At 62.7% G+C, this 14,575-nt stretch overlaps 1 protein-coding gene across 1 annotated transcript; it reads right to left on the bottom strand.

Moving 5' to 3' along the window:
- Positions 1-556: 556 nt before the first annotated feature.
- On the bottom strand, positions 557-13,958 carry DDR2 (discoidin domain receptor tyrosine kinase 2). Its single transcript, XM_069789928.1, has 17 exons — positions 13,843-13,958; positions 10,076-10,176; positions 8,020-8,122; positions 7,663-7,894; positions 7,431-7,578; positions 7,168-7,273; positions 6,607-6,790; positions 6,291-6,534; positions 6,108-6,170; positions 5,846-5,976; positions 5,123-5,333; positions 4,419-4,642; positions 4,165-4,301; positions 3,569-3,760; positions 3,180-3,414; positions 2,499-2,648; positions 557-2,064 (listed from the first exon to the last, which is right to left on the bottom strand). The coding sequence occupies exons 2-17, from the start codon at positions 10,164-10,166 to the stop codon at positions 1,927-1,929; spliced, it is 2,589 nt and encodes an 862-aa protein (XP_069646029.1). The 5' UTR covers positions 10,167-10,176; positions 13,843-13,958; the 3' UTR covers positions 557-1,926.
- Between the last annotated feature and the right edge of the window lie 617 nt (positions 13,959-14,575).

Below are 14,575 nucleotides of genomic sequence, written 5' to 3'. Positions count from 1 at the left end.
GGAGAGGCCACGACACACCCTGAGCAGGGAGAGGGCATCCGAGGGCAGAGGCAGACGGGTACCAGCTACGGAGCAAAACCTGTCCTCGCTCCTGGTTCAGCCACAGAGAGCCCTGCTGCCGCAGGCTACGCGCTCAGCAGGGATGAGACCTCCTCTGCTGCAGCCAGCAGGACCACGTGTGGGGAGACCAGCCGCCCCCTCCACAGAGCACAGCTCCCTATCCCTGCCCTCCTCTCTCCCAGACCCACTATCCCACCTCGGTCCCTGCTGGTGGACATCTCCTGACGGGGATGCTGAGCCTCAGAGCACCCTCCCTGTCACCCAAGGAGACGGGCAACTGGTGTGGGTCAAGCAGCAGGTCTCTTGAGCATCCTTCCCCCATCTCTTAACGTTGTTACCTGTGTGCACCCCCCCCAAGATCTCCCCACACAGCATCTTGGGGCACACAGCGCAGCCCCAGAGCCCCCAGCAGGCAGGTACCGGCCAGGCTCCCGAGGGTGCCCATGGAGGAGGCGAGATGCCTTCTGAAGTGCCGCAAGAAAACCATGCAACCAGATTCACGTAGCAAGTGTCTCTTCAGCGCGTTTGCCCCTATATATAGGTGCATCTACTGAATATATATATGTCTTAGCAATAGTATACTGGAAACTGTGCCACGCGTGACTTGGTGGTGCTGAACTAATGCATACAAAAGTATGGAGGGGTCCATGTACCCTCGAAGTACAAAGTTCCTCCTGTCCAGCCACAGGAGGATCCGATTTTGGGGCACGACGGGTAACCTGCCGGGACTCCTGGGGGGCACGTGGCTTTGGCACCTGCCCAGTTTGCTCACAGAGCTGCCGGATCCGGGAGGACGGACTGGTGCCAGACTGCCATGGGATGCTTGGGGCAGCAGAGTCCAGCCCAGGTGCTCCAGCCGAGCTGCGATCCCTGGGCCGAGAGCCAGGGTGCCCGCTGCTCCATGCCCACGGGCTGCTGAAGGCTTGGGCATCGGGCAGCAGCCAGCGAAAGCTCTATGTGCATTCCTCTCATGGCAGGTGAAGATGTGGGTTAACCCTTGGAGAGGAGGACCTGGAGATTTCCCCGTGGAGGTAAAAGGTGCTAACATCCCGCCGCCGGCTGCCATGCAGCACCTGCGGGGCATCCAAAATGCATTTCGTGGGCAGTTGAGCAGCTCTGGAGTGACCGTGGTCGGTGAGAGGGGTCCCCTCGGCATGCCTCTCACCGGGGCTGGCATGCCCGCTCCCCCCCGGCTGACAGAGGGGAGCCACGGCTGAGCACGCTGCCCACTCCAGCAGTCGGGCGAGGAGCCGGGAGTGCCGTCAGGCTTCTCCCTGTGCAGCTGGGGTCTGGCTGGCAGGGACGGGGCTTCCTGCTCCTCCTTGAGGCACGTCCAAAGCCCAAAATGTCCGGAGAGTTTTTGTTTTCACCCTGTAATTGCACAGCCAGCTTTGAGCTAGTGGCAACTCCCAGCTCCTCCTCGAGCAGGTAGTGGCTGCCGGATGGTCCCTGCTCCAGCGGGCATGTACCCACGCACATCCCTTCCCCAGGCGCCTGTCCCACGCACGGGCCGGGAGCTTCCTCACGGAGAAAGTCCAGCTGACGTTCCTCCCCTCTGACCCGGGGAGAGAAGCCGCTCTGTTCCGGTCATGGTCACCAAGAACACGCTGCGTCAATAAATAACCCTCGTCTCAGCCCGCGTCGCTCCTGGGCTCGGGTCAGCAAGCGAGTGGGAGATCCGAATCGTCCCACGCCGTGGCTCTCCTTGCTACCCTTGGGGTTTTCCTCTGAGGCTTCACTGTACAATGAGAACAAGACCAGCTGCCCGGGTTTTATTGCTAAGTCCGAGTGAAGTGGCTTCGGTTTGCGTATGGGGCTCCTCTGGGGACGGGGAGGGATGGGGACCGGGCTGGGGGGAGCAAAGGGTCATTCTTCACTGGCTGACTCTTGGAGAAGGCGATGGATGTCCTGGAAGGAGGGACGATCTTTAGTGTCCCGTCTCCAGCAGCTGAGCATTAGCTTATAGACTGAGTCAGGGCAAAGTGCAGGCTGGGGAAGGTAGGTCTTCAAAACAAAAGGCAAAGATGAGAAAGGGAGAGAGTTACTGCCACGGAAACCAAAAAGCAAAATGCTCCTGGGGAGCCCGATTTCTCTGTGCACCGGAGGGGAGGTGGACAAGGGGACCCCCAGATGATACAGTGGGGGGGCTGGGGACAGCTGCTCATGTCTCCCAGCCTGGCTAAACGCCGGAGCGGGGTTAGGAGGCAAGCGGTGCCTCGGGCTGTGTAAAGTGCAGGGTTTGCCGTGCCGGGCCCTTCAGCAGGACTCCTTCCCAGAGGAGTTCCTGTCCCATAACTCCCCCATAGCCAAGCTCCCTAGCTGGCCACCTTAAAGTCTTTCCCCAGGTCCCCAGTCTCCCAGGTGCACTACTGCCTGTCCTGCCCCATCCCATCCCATCCCATCCCATCCCATCCCATCTCATCCCATCCCATCCCTACCTGCCGGCCCTGGTCCCGGAAAAACTCGCCGGTGTTTTCGATGACCTGCTCATCGGACAGCTGGGAGTAGGGCTGCTCCCGGCAGAGCGTGAAGGTCTCCCACAGCGTCACGCCGAACGCCCACACGTCACTGGCCGTCGTGAACTTGCCCTGGCCAGAGGGAGCAGAACAGGGTCGGGCATGGGCATTGCCCCATCCTGCTCCATAAGCCCTATGTGCCCAGGGTTCAAAACCTCTTTCTGGATGCTTCAGCTTCCAGATCTGGACCCAGAGTGGGGCTTGGACCCACAGACCTGCTCTCTGCCCAGGGCCAGAGCCTGGTGAGCTCCGGGTTCAGCTTGCAGCAACTGCTCTGAGAGCTGGGGCTTGGTGAGGACCCAGCTCCCTGCAAAGATAAAAATTAACCCTGCTCCCTCTTCCAGGGCTGACCACGGCCAGGAGAAAATGTCAAGCATCCCGCTCAAAGGCTGGACACCGGGCCACCAAAGATCACCGCAGTCCCCCCATCCTGCCTTGAAAAGCTGCTATCGCTCCTGCTTTCGGCATGCTTCACCCCAAAGCTGGGCTCCGGGGAGGACAGACTTCCCCGTCCCTTCTGCACCCCCCAGCCCGAGGTGAAGAGGCTGTGAGCAGCCCCAGGACCATGTCAGCGTCCATCCGAGGACCCCAGCCCCCGCGTACCAGCAGGATGCTCTCCCAGGACATCCAGCGGATGGGGAGCACTGCCCGCCCCTGGATGCGGTAGTAATCCCCGCTGTAGAGATTCCTGCTCATGCCGAAGTCGGCTATCTTGATGGTGTACTGCTTCCCCACCAGGCAGTTGCGCGTGGCCAGGTCTCGGTGCACGAAGTTGAGGGAGGAGAGGTACTTCATGCCGGAGGCGATCTGGGTGGCCATGAACCGCAGGTCGCTGTAGCTGCCGGAGTGGGGACAAGGGAGGACTGAGGTGCAGGAAAGGATGGCAGCCGTGGTGGGGGAGGTATGCGGCCCTGAGCGGGGTGCCCCACAGCCGGGCAGGGTGCCTAGAGCAGGCAGCCCTGCCCGTCCCTGCCTGTCCTGGGTGGCACTACCTGACGGTGGATGTGTGGCCGGCGGGGGGGCTGCCTGCCTGCTGGCGGGACAGGAACTGGTTGAGGTCTCCGTTCTCCATGTACTCGGTGATCATGCACAGTGGGTCATCCGTGATGCACACCGCCAGCAGCCGGATGATGTTGGGGTCTTTCAGCCGTGACATGATCTTGATTTCCTTCAGAAAATCATTCCTTTCCGGAACAGAAACCACACGGATCGGATAGACAGACCCAGAGGGGCACAGAGGTACGCACGGACCGGCTGAGCGTGCCACCCACCCGCCCAAGCCTTGTGGGGGACCCGCGGGTCCCGTCCCCTGGGACTGGGGACTATGAGAGGGAGCTCAGGGCTGATCCGCACCCAGCTGTGGAGTGGACTTGGTGGGTAGATGGGGAGCTGGTTAGGACCAGCAAGGACCAGAAGTCCTGAATCCTGGCAGCCCAGCGTCCCCAGGCAGCTCAGACGTATAGTCCTCGCAGGTGCACCAAGCACCTGGCCGCTGGAGGCAGGGGATGCTTTCCGAGCGTCCTGGCTCTCCTGGGGGGGCAATACGTGGGGGGCAATGCCAGGGCGTGTGCACCCCCCGGCCCCGTACCTGGCATTCTTGTTGGCATCCGCTCGCAGCATCTTGACAGCCACCAGCACGGGGCTGTTGGAGCTGGCGTCCAAGCCCTCCAGGGCAAAGTCCTTGCCTGTGAACTTCTCCATCCCCTCCACTTCGCAGAGATGAACCTGGAGGGGGGCAAGGGGCAGCCATTACCTCCAGCTACTGACAGCCTCCCCCGGCTCCCGCAAACTGGGAAGAGCCTTGCCTGAGCCCGGCTCAGAGCAGATCCAGCTCCCACTCACCTCCCCAAACTGGCCTTCCCCCAGCTTCTCCTTGAAGGTCAGCAGCTTCCTGGGGAACTCCTCGACGGCCACGTCCTTGCCGGAGAGCAGGTCCATGGTGAGGGCTGGCACTGAGTAGGTGTTGCCGCCCGTCACGCCCTGCAGGTTCACGATGTCGGCCTCGGCGTAGTGGGGGACGCCCTCGGGGACACTGGCCTGGGATGGCTTCACGGCACCGCTGCAACCTGGGGGGGGGACAGCGGGGGCAGCCCTGCCGTGGGTGTTCTGCCCTGCACCCTCTGCTCCCGGCACCCGCTCACATTCTGGCCACCGGCTCCTCCGTCCCCGTCCTCCCCAGAGCCCCTGGCACGGCTGCGCTCCTGCAGATGTCGCAGGCTGCTCCGCTCCTTCCCCATCACCGAGAAACGCACCAACCCAGCCCCAAGCACCAGACAAGCAGGGATCAGTGCCCAACCTCCGGATGGCCGAGGAAGAGATGCCAGAGCATCCCAAGGGCAGTGGTGGGGACGCAGCTCAGCCTGGCGGTGGACACCAGTGATGGCTCTCGGCCACAGGCTTTGCGTGACCTCCGAGCGGGATGCGTGGGAGCTTGCGCGACCTCCCCCCACCCTATGCCAAAATGTTTGGAGACGGGGAGAGGGTGCTGCAGCAGGCTCCGTGTGTGGTCGCTGGCTCTAAGCACGCAGGGTGTCCCCACTCTTCACCTGTGTCCTCCTCCCCCGGGGTGAACTCGGGCAGCTTGCGGATCAGGCGGGAGGGCTCCTGGTAGTCAGGTCCCAGGGGGAATATGCGGTCGTAGGTGGAGCTGGACTCCTGCTCGCTGGAGGAGGAGGAGCGGTTGTGGTTGAACATGCTGGATTCGCTGGGCAGGGAGAGGCTGACAGTCATTTCGTCATCCAGCATCCTCCGCGATGCCTGTGAGAGGGGGGCAAGGGAGGAGAGAGCTGGGACAAGGGGTCCCCGCAGCACTGGTGGGACAGGGTGTCCTGTGCTCCATGGCACCGTGACCATGCCCAGCCCTGAGCCCCCCCTCTCTCGTGCCCTGTCCCACCTGGGGAAGATGTTTTTCCTCAGGTCCCCCCCTCTGCTTCTCTTGTCTGCCTCCATGGAGAAGAGTTTAGCTCCATCACCTCTGTGACTGCCCTTGGTTAGCCGGGGGCTGCAGTGAGACACCCTCAGGCTCCTCTTCCCCAGCCCAGTTTCAGGACAGAGGGATAGACAGGCATGCAGGTCCCAAAGTCACCACCCTGCTCAGCTAAATCCCCTTGCTTGGGAGATGGGTGCAAATCACAACCTTCCCGATGAGGGGAAGGGAGCATCAGCCCCCGCATGGAGTCTGCTTTCCCCATGCTGACCTTCCAGAAGAACCTGCCCAGGATGAGCCCACCGCCCCAGGGCACCTCGCCAGCCACCCCGCGCTTGCCCACCTTCTCCAGCATCTTCTGCCAGAACTGCCGCCACAGTATGATAACAATGATGGCCACCAGGATGAAGATGATTGCCACCAGGCACCCGATCAGGATACGTGTGTTGCTGTCGTCTACCTTGAGCGTGGGGTCTGGCAGGAGAAGGAGACAGCAAGAGCTGGTCACACCGGGATGTGGGGAGAGCCCCTGCCATCAGATGGGGCAGAACCCCCCAGAGCATCTCCCCATGCAGCTCAGGGTGACGTGCTTCTCGATGCCTTACCATAAGTGGTGGGGACCACCGGTACCTCGGGAGGGGCCACCGAGTTGTTGTACATGGCTGCGTCTGGCAAGGGAGAAGAGGAGAGCTTGAAGGTGGGGGGCGTGGGTGTCCCACAGCCCCACTCCCTCCTTGAACCACCCCCCAGCAGCGTCCAGTCCCCGCAGGGCTCGTGGCAGCGGGTACCCGACTGGAAGGTGATCTCGCTGAACATCATCCAGGCATCGGCGAAGTAGTACTGGCACTTGATGGCATTGGCCATGCGGTGGAGCAGGGGCACGGTGACGAAGCGGGCGCTGGGGTTCACGTCATCCAGCACCAGCACTGAGGAGACGGCGCTGGGCTCCCACTCGCTGGCGTCGGCGCGGAAGTAGCACTGCACCTCCTTGAAGATCTTCACCCCTTTGGCGAACATGTTGTTGCAGTGGACCTGTGGGGCAGCCCGTCAGCGCGGCCACGGCGGGGGACGGGGACGGGGGACGGGGCGGGGGGGCGCGCGGACCTTCATGGCGGTGAAGTTCCTGATGCGGTCGAACTCGAAGGTGATCTCCACGTAGCCGCCGGCAGTGCTCTCGTTGCGCCAGCCGACGTAGTCGTAGCCCGGCCAGACGTGGTACTCGTGGGTCTGCGTGAAGTCATCCAGCCCCGACACCCCGTCCGTCAGCTGGCCCAGGCCCTCCGTCATGCTGGTGTGTGCGAGGGGGGGAAAAGGGACCGTGACTCTTGCCAACCCCACAAACCTGCCACCACCCGGCACCCACCCGCCAGCAGCTCCTGGGAAATTCAGGAGGGGTTTTTGTTCTTGATGTTCTCTCTAGAAAAGGCTGCGGGATGCTGAAGATGCAGCAGTTAGCGTAAATCCAAGAGAAGGGCTGGGGGTGCTTTCCCCATCACGATGTGCAGCCTCCCAGAACTGGCCATGTCCCCCACTTCAGGGATACCCCCTGAATATTTGCTCTGCTGAGGATCAGCACGTCAGCCTGCAGACGCAGGGAAAAAACATCCCCATCCCCTCCTGCCCGGTGCGGTGCCCACGACGTGCGCGAACCTGCCTGGTCCTCACCTGTACCCAAACGCCCCGTCGTACACCGAGTCGTTCAGGTAGATGACGGTGCCCCCGGGAAGGACGAGCTGCTGCCCGGCCGGCGCATTGTAGGACACCAGCCCGTCTGCGGGGAGGGGAGGGTGAGCGGCCACCCACACCGGACAACCCCGCTGCCGGTGAGCCCTGGCCAGCCCCGGGGTGCTGCCAGCCCCCCACGGGATGGCCAGCCCCCCAACCGGGCTCTGGGGACACGGGGAAGGGCACGGGACCGCAGCACCCACCCAGCCAGACGCAGCCGTAGAGCTCCACGCGCAGGCAGACGTTCATGGAGTGGTCAGTGACGGGGATGAAGCGGACGAAGCGGGCGATGAGGGGCGGCTCCAGGTCCTTGAGGACGATGTCGTAGGGGTTGGTGTTTCCATCCAGCACCTGGGGAGAGAGAAGCGTGGTGGGGACGGGCAGGAGCAGCCCCCCACCCGCCACCCAGCGCAGCCCCCCCACCCGCCTCCTCACCTGCTTCCCGTGCCGGTTCCTCCAGGAGATCCAACGGGTGCCGTCCCGGCTGTAGTTGATCTTATACATGGGGGCAAACTCGTTGCCGTGACCCCCGGCGTGTCGCCCCTGGGTGCCCACCAGCGTGATGAAGTGGAGGGCGCGCAGGTCGATCTGCAGGAACTCCTTCAGGTCGTCGGGCTCCACCGGGATCTCGGGGCACCAGGCGCCATCGCCGTCCTCCGAGTCCAGCCTGCGAACCCAGAGCGGAGGAGCCGTTCGCAGGCGGCCAAAGCTGGCCCCGTGCCCCCCGCCTTCCACCTCGCCGTGGCAGCCCAGACCCTGCCGTGGCTGTCGCAGGAGGGTCCCCGCACTCACCGTCCGTACTTGGCGGCTGTGGACTCGGACCACTGGCTGGAGGCCGAGATGTCCTCGTCGGGGATGTGCCCGCCCGACATTCCCAAGGGGTACCGGCACACGGCTGCAACGAGACCGGTGGGGCGCTGAGCGGGCATCCCTCCTCGCCTCCCCGGCCAAGATACATGCTGAAATACGGCATGGCACTGCCGGGGCTGGGGTATATCCACAGCGCCGCAGGGACTGCAGCCCGGGCAGCTCCGGCGCAGCACTCTCCATCCCTCTGGCTTACAGAGCGGGGATGAAGCACGACGGGACGGTCCTGCGCAGGCAGACACCTGCCCGGGCAAATGGAGCCACTGGCCAGAAGCAGACGCCAGCCCAGCTCGAAGCGAAGGTGGGAGCAAGGGGAGGCAGCTCTCCAAGGGCTGCTGGATGTGCCCGGTTCCCGTCCCCAGAGATCCCCTCCGCCTTGCTGGCAAGCATTTCAGCTGCGGTGGAGGGAGAGCCTAGGGACTGGCACTGCTGTCCCCATGCTCCTCATTCTGGGGGCACCCAGAGGGCTTGCTCCAGAGGCCGCTCACCCAAAAAAACCCACCCGCAGCAACCTGTTCTCGGCCGTGCCGCCCCGCCGCTCCCCCCACCTGCCTGGGGGAAAAAGTGAGAAAGGTGGGCGCTCGCCCTCCCCGCTGGCCCCACGGCTCCCATCGCCAGCTCCACTCCAGCCCCGGCTGCGAGTGGAAAAGTACCCGGGGTGGCAGGCGGGCTGCGTCCCCGAGTGGCAGCCGGCTCCCCCGGCACCGCATCCACGCCGCTTCCCAGGAGTTATTTTTTCACGCCTGGCTGCCAAGAGAGCTGCTGAAAGGCTGGCTTGTTTGGCCGTGTTTACTGTCTGGCCTCCGGCTCCAGCCCACAGCGCTCCCTCCACACGCCGCCCCGAGCAAACACCCGCACCGAGGCGGCAGGGCCTCGGCGAGGATGCAGTGCCGGTGCCGGTGCCACCTCCTGCCCCCACGGCCTCCGGCTCGCCCGGTGCTGTGCCGGCAAGGAGCCCGCGTCCCAGTGCGCGGTCCAGCCCGGCAGCCAGCTCCCATCCTCGGGTCCCCGTACCACAGGGACCATCTCCTGCATCTGACAGAGGGATGGGCGCATCTTCAGCATGAGCATTGGCACAGTGGGGAGCATCTCTTCTTGTCTCCAGCTCTCCTACTTGTGACGCTCTGCAGAGCACAGCTCCCACTGAATTCCCATTTAATTCTTGCCGAACCTAGAGCCGGCCCAGCTCCTTTGCCCTGGGTAGTAACCAGCCTGGCCAGGCAAAGCTGGCACTTCCAGCCCTGGATGGCTGCAGAAGAAACAGGATTGCTTCCCTAAGCGCCATGCGACCTCCAGGGAAGACACAGCAAACTGCCCACGGGTGGAAGAAGCCTTTGAAGGGATGTATTACAGGGATGCCCTGGGGAAACCCTGACGTGCTGAAGGATCCTGGACATCCCGGAGTACAGGAGGGGGCTGTGCCCTGCAGAAACAACCATTTAAACACACTTCCCTCGCTGATGCCCAGCGCACTGTTGTGGTTTCTGAGCAGAAGCCAGGCACCTAGTCAAGCCACTTTACTAAAGCCAACCTTGGTTTGCTGCAAAACCGCCAAAGAAAGCACGTCCCAGCGGCAGCAAACAATACCCCGGCACCTTGCCTCCTGCACGCCGCAGCTTCAAAACTGAGCAGGCTCGATGAGCCCCCGATGGAGAAGAGCCCCCACTCAGAGCCCGGCGCTCCGGCTGCAGCACTTTGCCTGTACCCCAATGTCCCGCCAGCCTGTCGGTGCCAGGACGGGCACCCGTGGCACACGCAGGATGTTTTCTGGGTCGCTGGCGGTGGCTGAGCCGCACACAGGACAGCAGAGTGCCCAGGCAGGCGCCGGCTTGGGCGGCCATTACACACCGCTCCCAGAGCTGGGAAAGTCCCGGAGATGGCGAAGATGACGTGAGCCCAAACTCAGGCACCCTGGCAGGAGCGCAGCCCAGGGAAACGCACCTCACGGCTCTTGCAGCCGCCTGGTCCCCGTCTCACTTACCCGGGTTCACCTGGGCTCTCACAGCCCGCGGGATGTGCAGCAGCAGCAGCGGCAGCAGCAGCAGCAGGGCTGGTCTGGGGGTGGCCGGCATGTCGGCAGTCCTGCGGAGACAGAGCCAGGGCTCGTCACGCTGAGGCATGGGAATGCCGGTCCTGCTTGGGTCGGCCAGCCGAGGGCGAGACCCTGTGTCCCCACCTCAGCCTCGGAGGAGGAGCAGAGCCCCAAGCCTCACGTCTGCGATGGTGGTCAAAGGGGTCCCGGTGTCCCATCCCATCCACCACCCCCCCGGGAGCCACGGCATCACGGGGCTACGCCGACACAGCCCTGGCACGGGCAAGTAACGTGGCCCTGCCGTGACCCTGGAGCCAGCCGTGTGAAAGGGCCACGGGACCCACACAAAACTCCCAGGGCTGTGCTCGGGGCCGGCGCCGTCCGGCTCCACCGACGGGCAGAAAGGCTCCGGCTGGGCCGCCCGCCCTTGGATGGCGTTGAAAGCAAGGCGTTGCACAACCCCGTCATATAACAAAATAATAGCACGTTGCAACACGTGGTTTCCCTGCCTTCTGGCTGGGGAGAGATAATAGCAGATAATCGCCCGAGATTTACAGCAGCATATTTATTGTGACAGTTCTCTATGGTGGAACGGATCTCAGGGACGTGGGTGACACAGAAAGGTGTGACAGAGGGCATGGGCGCCAGCTTGCACCCGCTGCCTCCTGGGGAGTGCGGGATGGGGCTGGAGGGGACCTGGAGGTCCTGGCAACAGGGCTTGGGCTGCAGTAAGGGGAGAAAAAGGGCCAGTGCTGGCAGGGCTCCTTGGAGCAGGGTGCAGCCCGTGGCACAAGGGGATTCCCCCCCCAGCCCCGGGAGGTGCCTGCTCTCTGATCAGCGCTGCTGCCACAGCCACTTTGCAAGGCAGCGGCCGTCACCCTGGCTTGGGCTAACCCTCGGCTGTCGGGAACCCCCAGAGCCCGAGCAGCTCCTGCTGCACCCACGGACCTCTGGGGAACCACCGCGGGGCACGGCACCATGCCGGGAGATGCACCAGGGACACCCCGAAGTGTCACCAGCCCTGCTCCAGGCTCCCTGGGCTTCCCATCCCCCTATTTGCCAAGGGGACAATTGTCCTCCTGGGACAACCCTTCACACAAGCACTGGATGCAGATTAGTCCTCTTTTTATTAAAAAAGGCTATTTTAATCTAGTTTACACACACATTAACCTTTGCAGAACAATTTACCAACCTGGGGGTTAAAGGGACCGTCGCTCCTGGCCAAACGGGACCTGGCTGCACACGAGTGCTGGGGTAAATCCCAGCCAAGACCCACCTTACCAGGGATGTCTAGGCTGGGCTGGCAGGTCCCCCAGCTGGCCCAGCACCAGTGACCCTGCAAGGTGGGTGCCTGGTTGTGTCCCTACACCCACCCCATGCAGGGACCCGCAGCCTTGTCCCCACAGCTAAGAGAAAGCCCAAACCCACCCTGAACCAGCTGCCACACGGCAGATGCCCCCGTCCCACGGAGCCCAGGTGGAAGGTGCTGGATACGGCCCTGCTTGCTAGCAAAACCAGGGCTTGGCACGGCAGGAGCGAGGAGGCAGGCTTGCTGCGAACATGCCAGCACCCAAACGGAGCACAAAGCCCCGGGAGCTGCCACCTGCACCCTGCTAGAGGCTCTCTGCACCCAGCAGTGCGCTGCTGGATTCCCTGGGGGTCTCTGGTAAACACCATGAGCTCTGCAGGAGGTACAAATAAACACCTGGACTTAGAGTGATATTTTTCCCCTTTTTTTCTAATTTTTTTTTTTTGGAAAAGCATCTATGTGGTTCCCTTTTTTTTTTCTATTCCTAGCTCGGAAAGTTTAGTTAGTTGCAACTAACTTAGCTGCAACTGGGAATTTCAACTGCATTGCTGAGAGGCGCGCATGAAACTCCTGTGTTTGATGATGGCCAGTTCCCCCAACGTTAATATCTCAATTTCCTTCTGCATTCCAAAAAACATCCAGGGATATTTTTTCCCACTATTCTTTCAGGCTGAGTAAACTCTTTAAGCATCAGGATACCAGATGCCGTAATCTCCCACAGGGAATGCATTTACATTTAGTCTAATACAGGGAAATTATCCCCACGCAGCCCCTGTGAAGTGCTCGTCGCTCCTCAGGGGAGCGGGGCTGGGGGACAGTGGGGAGACAGTGACTCAGGCGCCGAGGCTGGGGGCTACGGGACACGCGGTCAAAGCGGCCGAGCAGTATTGGCAACCCAGCTGGAAATCATTTTTGTTCCACCAGCCCTGCAAAAGGGATGGCTTTGCAACGTTTTGTCTGAAAACATTTGCTGAAAATTTTCAATCACTGGAAAGTTTTAGTGCTGAGAGTTTTTGGAGCTCCTCCCTGGCGTCACTTGGGCTTTGGGAGCTTCCCTCGGCCACTGCTTTTTTTTTTTTTTTTTCCTTTTTTATTCTCCCCCCTTCTTATTCTACCGAAATCACCAGGGAAAATCAGCAGGGAAAAAAAAATGAAATCCACATTTGTTTAGAGACAAACCCACCCAAGCCACAATCCCTCTCGCCCCCAGCCCGTGCCGGCTGGTGAAGTCCCTAGTTCTCTTTCCCGGTGGGTGCCGCTGTCCTCGCTGGCACCAGAGGACCATCATTGGTGGGGAGGGGGCTGGACGACAGCAGCCCGCACCCCCTGTTCATGCCAGGTCCTGGACGCGGGTCTCCCAGGGGTCCCATTGCAGAGCCCCCCGTCCTCACACAGGGCCAGGGGCTCCCCTCCTGCTGGGATAGCGGGCAGGTGGGACATGCCGAGGCCACGCTGGAGGGAACGTCCCCGAGCGGCGAGAGGCTCCCTGTGACCCTGGACCATGACCCAAGGCATGTGGTGGTTTAGTAAGGGGGTGCAGGACCCCCGGTCGAGCTGGCACTACAGCCCCCAGCATGCTGTGCCGCCGGCGCAGCCTCGGCGGGAGCGCAGTGCAGCATGCCGGGACCCGTAGTCCTTCTCCCCTCCAAAAAATGCCATTTTAGACCTTCTCTGGGTTGGATGCAGCCCCATTTTCTGCAGCAGCAAGTGCCTCCCCAGCCGCGGGCTGGCCGGCTCAGCCAGGGGCATCGCAGCCGTACAGGGTGCGAGGAGCAGCCAGCACCTCACCGCGGCTGCCGGCTGCCCTGGAGAGACCTGCCAGCAGCACAGCCCACGGCCGTGGGTCCTGGGGACAGGGTCCTGTGGGTGCTGCACCCGGCAAGCGCTCTCCGCCAGCTGAAAAACTTGCAGCCCTGCTCCGTGCCACGGCGCACGGCGTCACCCTGCCACGGCGCAGGGCTGGGAAGCCGCGAGTGGGTGCCCAGCACCAGAATGGGGGTGCAGGATGCTCAGGAGCACCAGGCTGGTGGCCCCGTGTCCCCTCCCCGGTGTGACTTGGTGCCTGGCTGGAGGACCCTGGGGACCGCGGAGCCTCTCGACCTGGCCAGCACCACCACCGGCTCTGCCAACAGACACACAGGCAGGAGCCGAGGAGGGACACCAGGAAACGCCGGCCTGGCACGAGGGGAAAGGCTGGCACTGAAGGGAAAATTAGAGAGAAGGGGCCAAATGTCACCTCCCCAGGTGGGGACGTTGCCCTGCTGCTGCCCCAGCCCCTTCCCGGGCAGACCCTCACCCCAGCCCCTCTGTCCGGGTTCTGCCGCGGAGCACGGCTGACCCCACGTCCCCCCAAAATCATGAGCCGGGGAGGGGCAAACGCCTCCCCACGCACCCAAGAGCGACTCACCGGAGCGGGGATGCGGAGGCAGGCGGGCGGGCTCCTCGCCCCTCGCCTGGGCCAGGGGAGCCAGGCGAGGAGCGAACTTCCCTGGGCTGATGCAAGATGCCTCTGGGAGCGCGTTCGCATTCTGCGGATTCCTGGGAGCCGGCCAGAAATCCCACAATCCTACATCTTGCACATTTGGTTTCAATTAGGGAGCGGAGAGGGGGAGCCAGTCACCAATCCAGGCTGGCTTTTCGGCAGAGGTTATTTTCCTCGGCCCGAGGGAATGTGTGCAAAGCTATAATTTACAGCAAAACCCATTCATAGAGCGAGAGAAAAAAAAAAAATTAAAAAAAAAATCCCTGTGGCCGGTGAGGGAACTTAAAGCAATAGGCAGCATTTTGCTTTCCGGCGCTCGCCCCCACGGCTGTGGGATGGCACGCGTGTCTGGGACCCTCCTCCTGCAACGTGGGGTGCAGGGGCCAGGCAGGACACCCCCAAAATGCAGGTGATGGAGGTGCTCCACGAGGCCCCCATCGCTGGCCCGGAGGGTCCCACGAGGGCTGCCCCACTCCAGGCCCCTGGTGGGAAGGGTCCTGCGCGGGCATGCACGGCCAGGACACCGGCCGGAGAGCCAACCTGCCCTGGCACGTGGCACGGAAGCAGTGCTCCGGCTCCCCAGGCTGCACGCTGAGCTCGTGGTTTTACATCATTTCCAGGCACTAGCTTGGCACCTCGGCCACCAACTACGCAACAC

This window comes from Haliaeetus albicilla, chromosome 8, assembly GCF_947461875.1.
Source record: "Haliaeetus albicilla chromosome 8, bHalAlb1.1, whole genome shotgun sequence".
NCBI lineage: Eukaryota > Metazoa > Chordata > Aves > Accipitriformes > Accipitridae > Haliaeetus > Haliaeetus albicilla.
The sequence above is the reverse complement of the archived record's forward strand: the minus strand, read 5'-3'. Positions and strand labels throughout refer to the sequence as shown.

What these genes read in the sequence shown, in the direction of transcription:
- DDR2 (XM_069789928.1), bottom strand. Translation starts at nt 10,166, where the DNA reads ATGCCGGCCACCCCCAGACCAGCCCTGCTGCTGCTGCTGCCGCTGCTG. An exon ending in GAGAGCCCAGGTGAACCCGG is followed by an intron (nt 8,123 to 10,075) that starts GTAAGTGAGACG and finishes GTCTCGTTGCAG; the next exon opens with CCGTGTGCCGGTACCCCTTG. An exon ending in GATGCCAACAAGAATGCCAG is followed by an intron (nt 3,761 to 4,164) that starts GTACGGGGCCGG and finishes TGTTCCGGAAAG; the next exon opens with GAATGATTTTCTGAAGGAAA.